Source organism: Populus nigra, chromosome 1, assembly GCF_951802175.1.
Source record: "Populus nigra chromosome 1, ddPopNigr1.1, whole genome shotgun sequence".
NCBI lineage: Eukaryota > Viridiplantae > Streptophyta > Magnoliopsida > Malpighiales > Salicaceae > Populus > Populus nigra.
In genome coordinates this window covers 1,677,666-1,681,937 of record NC_084852.1, presented here as the reverse complement: position 1 = coordinate 1,681,937, position 4,272 = coordinate 1,677,666, and the positions used below count along the sequence as shown (strand labels likewise).

General features: G+C 37.9%; 1 protein-coding gene across 1 annotated transcript; it reads left to right on the top strand.

The window, feature by feature from the left end:
* Nucleotides 1-919: 919 nt before the first annotated feature.
* LOC133671268 (uncharacterized) lies at nucleotides 920-2,926 on the top strand. The gene is made up of 3 exons (XM_062091990.1): nucleotides 920-2,313; nucleotides 2,404-2,476; nucleotides 2,600-2,926. The coding sequence occupies exons 1-3, from the start codon at nucleotides 920-922 to the stop codon at nucleotides 2,924-2,926; spliced, it is 1,794 nt and encodes a 597-aa protein (XP_061947974.1).
* The last annotated feature ends 1,346 nt before the right edge of the window (nucleotides 2,927-4,272 follow it).

The following is a 4,272-nucleotide window of genomic DNA, read 5'->3' as shown; positions in this document are numbered from 1 at the left end:
ATGTGTGTATATGGCTGAAAGCCCAAATGTCAAAAAGCTAAGCAGATCTCTTCTCGGCATAACAACAATGATATCAAGTTCAAGCTCAAACCATATCCAAAGAATGACGGCCATATGTTTTTACCAATGAAAAGCGAATCCATATCCAATATGTTGCATTCATATTCATGCATTTCATATATTTGCTTATAAATTGTCATATTCTACATATAGCAGGTGAAATATAGGTCCCCAACTAAAACATATCCATAATACTCGTTTACGGAAGAAAATGGAAAATGAAGAGAGAACTCAGTTAGAAATTCAACACCAAAAAGAGTTGGAAAGCCTGAAGGAGGATGTAGCAAGACTTACGAGCTTGCTTGAACAGGCTTTGAGGCCTAGAGCTGGAGAGGGAACATCTTCTCAACAAACATTTACACCCCAGCTTCTACCTCCCTTTATTCCGCCATTTGAACCTCAACATGCTGCTCATTTCTTACCTACTCAATCAACATATCCAATGAGGGTCCCCCATGCAGTTTTGACAGAGGAAGAACCTCAAAGGAATAAGATAGTGGAGGGAAATGGTCATGAAAAGCTAGCTGCTTTAGAAGAAAGAATGAAGGTAATGGAAGGGAATAGTTTGTATGATTCGGTGAAGGCCGCTGAAATGTGTTTGGTGCCTAATGTGGTTATTCCCAGAAAATTCTGTGTATCAGAATTTGTTAAATATACTGGAACTTAATGCCCGATCACCCATCTTAAAGCATATTGTAATAAGATAACTGAGGTAGTCCATGATGAGAAGTTATTGATCCATTTCTTTCAAGACAGTTTAAGTGATGCTGCTCTTGCTTGATATATGCGTTTGGATAATACCAAGATCAAAGGATGGAAGGATTTGGTTGATGTTTTTATTAGATAATATAAGTTCAATATGGATATTGCCCCAAATAGATCAAGTCTGCAAGCCATGGAAAAAGGCAATAAGGAGTCTGTGAGAGAATATGCCCAAAGGTGGCGTGAATTAACCGCGCAAGTAAATCCTCCATTGTTGGAAAGGGAGATGACTGGTTTATTTTCCAACACTTTTAAAGCCCTATACTTTAAATACTTGGTAGGTAGTGCTGCACAGAATTTCTCTGATTTGGTTGTCATAGCTGAAAGAATCGAACAAGTTGTTCGGACGGGTAGGATCATGGATCCTATTGAAAAAAGAGGTTTTGTTGGAAAAAGAAAAGAAGTAGAAATTCACAATGTCGAAAGGGAAAGTAGAGGAAAGAAAACCTACCAAGATAATTACAGTTTCAAAACCATTACACCTACCCCCTCCATATCCAACATAAAATTCACCTCACCTACAAACACCAAGAATAACCTATCAAATAACCAAACCAACAATACCTACCGCCCAAGAAGAAATTTTCCAATAGACCAAATAGAACTTCCACCACTATCTATACCTCTTACAGAGATGTATCAGAGGTTGCTCAGTATTGGCCAAGTAGCATCTATTCCTTTAACTCTTTTACAACCACCATTTCCCCAATGGTATAAACCTGATAAAAAATGTGAATACCATGCGGGTCTCGTGGGACACAATATTGATGGATGTTTTGCATTCAAAAGAAGAATCCTTCAACTCATCAAAGCTGGGTGGATTTCTTTTGATGAATCTCCAAATGTTAATTCAAACCCTCTACCAAACCATACTTCTGGAAGTGGAGGAGTTAATAGCCTGGAGATAGAAATGGGAAGTAAAGCAACGTTAAGGGTGACTATGGATAGATTATATGGGATGTTGAGGCAAACTAATTATCTGAAGACACCGGTCAGAATACAAGCTGTAGGGGATGCTAATGAATATTGTAAATATCATCAGCAGTTTGGGCATGATATTGACTCGTGTGAGGAGTTTCATTTTAAGGTAGAAAATATGATGACATTGGAAATATTAAGATTGATGAAACCCAAAGAAGATGAGTTAGTAGGAACAATGACTGGTTTTAACAAGAAAGTGGAAGTTTGTAGATATATACCAACTGAAAGAGGTCCGCCAAAAATGATCCTAGCCAAACCTATGAATACTGTTAGTGGAAACTATAATGCCCAACCCTATAATTATGGTTATTCCTTTCACACCACAAGTCCTGCCCCTGTTTTCCATGCCGAAATAGGAGGACTCACTCGGAGTGGAAGATGTTTTACTCCTGAAGAGTTGGAAAACCATAGAAAGGCCAAAGGAAAGAATATGGTGGAATTGGCAAAGACAAATGAGGTTAATAAGCCAGTAAGTGATGAAGAGGCTAATGAATTTCTGAAATTGATGAGGCATAGCGAATATAGCGTGGTTGATCAACTAAAGAAAACACCTGCTAGAATTTCTTTGTTATCATGAATGTTGAGTTCAGAATTGCATAGGAACGCACTTCAGAAGGTTCTTAATGAAGCATATGTTCCTCAGGATATCACACAAGACTCCATAGAACATTTGGTGGGTAGGATTTAAGCCACTAACTACCTCTATTTTTCCGATGATGAGCTGGATCATGAAGGGACCGGTCATAATAAACCACTGCATATCACGGTAAAATGCAAAGACTGTGTGATTGCAAAGGTGCTTATAGATAATGGCTCTACTCTCAATGTATTTCCAAGGCATGTACTTGATAAAATGCCAGTTAATGCCTCTCACATGAAGCCAAGTACCATGACTGCTAGGGCATACGATGGGTCACCTAGACCAATCATTGGAAGTATTGATGTTGAACTAATCATTGGCCCCCAACCATTCCAAGTCACATTACAAGTAATGGATATTCATCCATCATACAACATTTTACTAGGGAGACCTTGGATCCATGCAGCCCGAGTTGTCGCATCTTCTTTACATCAACAGGTCAAGTTCATCATCAATGGGAATTTGGTGACTGTGAGAGCTTAAGAAACTTTGTCAATGATGAGAAATGTATCGATCCCTTACATAGAAACTAAAGAAAGTAAGGATGGAAATCTGCATGCATTTGAAGTTGTAAATGCTGAATGGGTACTTGAAAATACGATACGAAGAAAGCCAGAAATTTCTGAAGCAGCAAAAATGGCTGCTAAATACTTCTTGAAGCATGGATTACCATTTCAATATGACCTAACTACCAGAATGCTTGAGAGGGTTAATGTGATAAAAATGAAATGCACCGATCAGAGGTTTGGTTTAGGGTTTAAGCCTGGAAAAGCAGATTTTAAAATAGCAGCTGAAATTAGAAGAGAAAAGAGAGTAGCCTGGATTGAAAGAAGAGAGCCAGATGAAGATCGAATGGAGATCCCACCTATCCATGTAACATTTCCAAGAGTTGCATATGTGATAAAAAATAAGGATTATGAGGAGGGGCTAAGAAAAGAATTCAGTGGTGCTATTATTAATTATCTTGAAAATGTTAGTGAGCAAGATGTAAAGGAAGAAGAGAGTCCTCATGAACAGCTACCACAACTAACTATTGGTGTTTTGGAAGATGGCTCATCCGAATTCGTGAGGAAGCTGGCTGAGGGAGAAGAGTTGGAAAATTGGGAAATTCATGAAGTCCCAATTGTTTTCAAAAAGTAATGTTTGTTTTGTTCTTTGTTTTTATTATTGTATTGTTTGAACAAATTGTGCCTTGCCAAAATCATCGTGGCTCAAGAGTTTGGCAATAAGGTTTTGTTGTTGAGCCCTTATATCCTTTAAAATTTAATGAGATCATGAATATTTTCTTTCAAACATGTTTTCTTGTTCTTTGTTTATTTATTTACTTTCCCAGAATTATACACTCATAACCGAAACACATTCCGCTTTCAGGAAATCTGAAAGCGGATTGTCGTTAAACTCACAAACTCAATGCACTATGGATAATTGGCCTAACTTTGATGAAACTATAATTGCTATGGATGAGGAAGAGTTGGGTGAGGAAGACATCAATGAGTTCGCAAGGTTAGTGGAACAATCTGATCGCACATGGAAGCCTGTAAAAGAAGAACTAGAACTGATAAATGTGGGCACCGAATATAATAAAAGAGAGTTGAAAATAGGGAAGCTAATCTCTGCTGGTATAAGAAGTGAGTTGGTCATTCTTTTACAAGAATATATTGATGTTTTTGCCTGGTCATATGCCGATATGCCTGGTCTGGATATTGATATTGTGGTACATAAACTACCTTTGATAGAAGGTTGTAAGCCGATTAAGCAAAAGTTGAGGAGGACAAGGCCTGATATACTAATCAAAGTGAAAGAAGAGATAACAAAACAGTGGGATGCTG

Excerpts from the sequence above, each read along its gene's own strand:
- LOC133671268 (XM_062091990.1), top strand. The coding sequence starts at position 920 with ATGGATATTGCCCCAAATAGATCAAGTCTGCAAGCCATGGAAAAAGGC. Across the intron at positions 2,314-2,403 it reads GAATTTCTGAAATTGATGAG|GAACGCACTTCAGAAGGTTC; the intron begins GCATAGCGAATA and ends AGAATTGCATAG. Across the intron at positions 2,477-2,599 it reads AAGACTCCATAGAACATTTG|GTGCTTATAGATAATGGCTC; the intron begins GTGGGTAGGATT and ends GTGATTGCAAAG.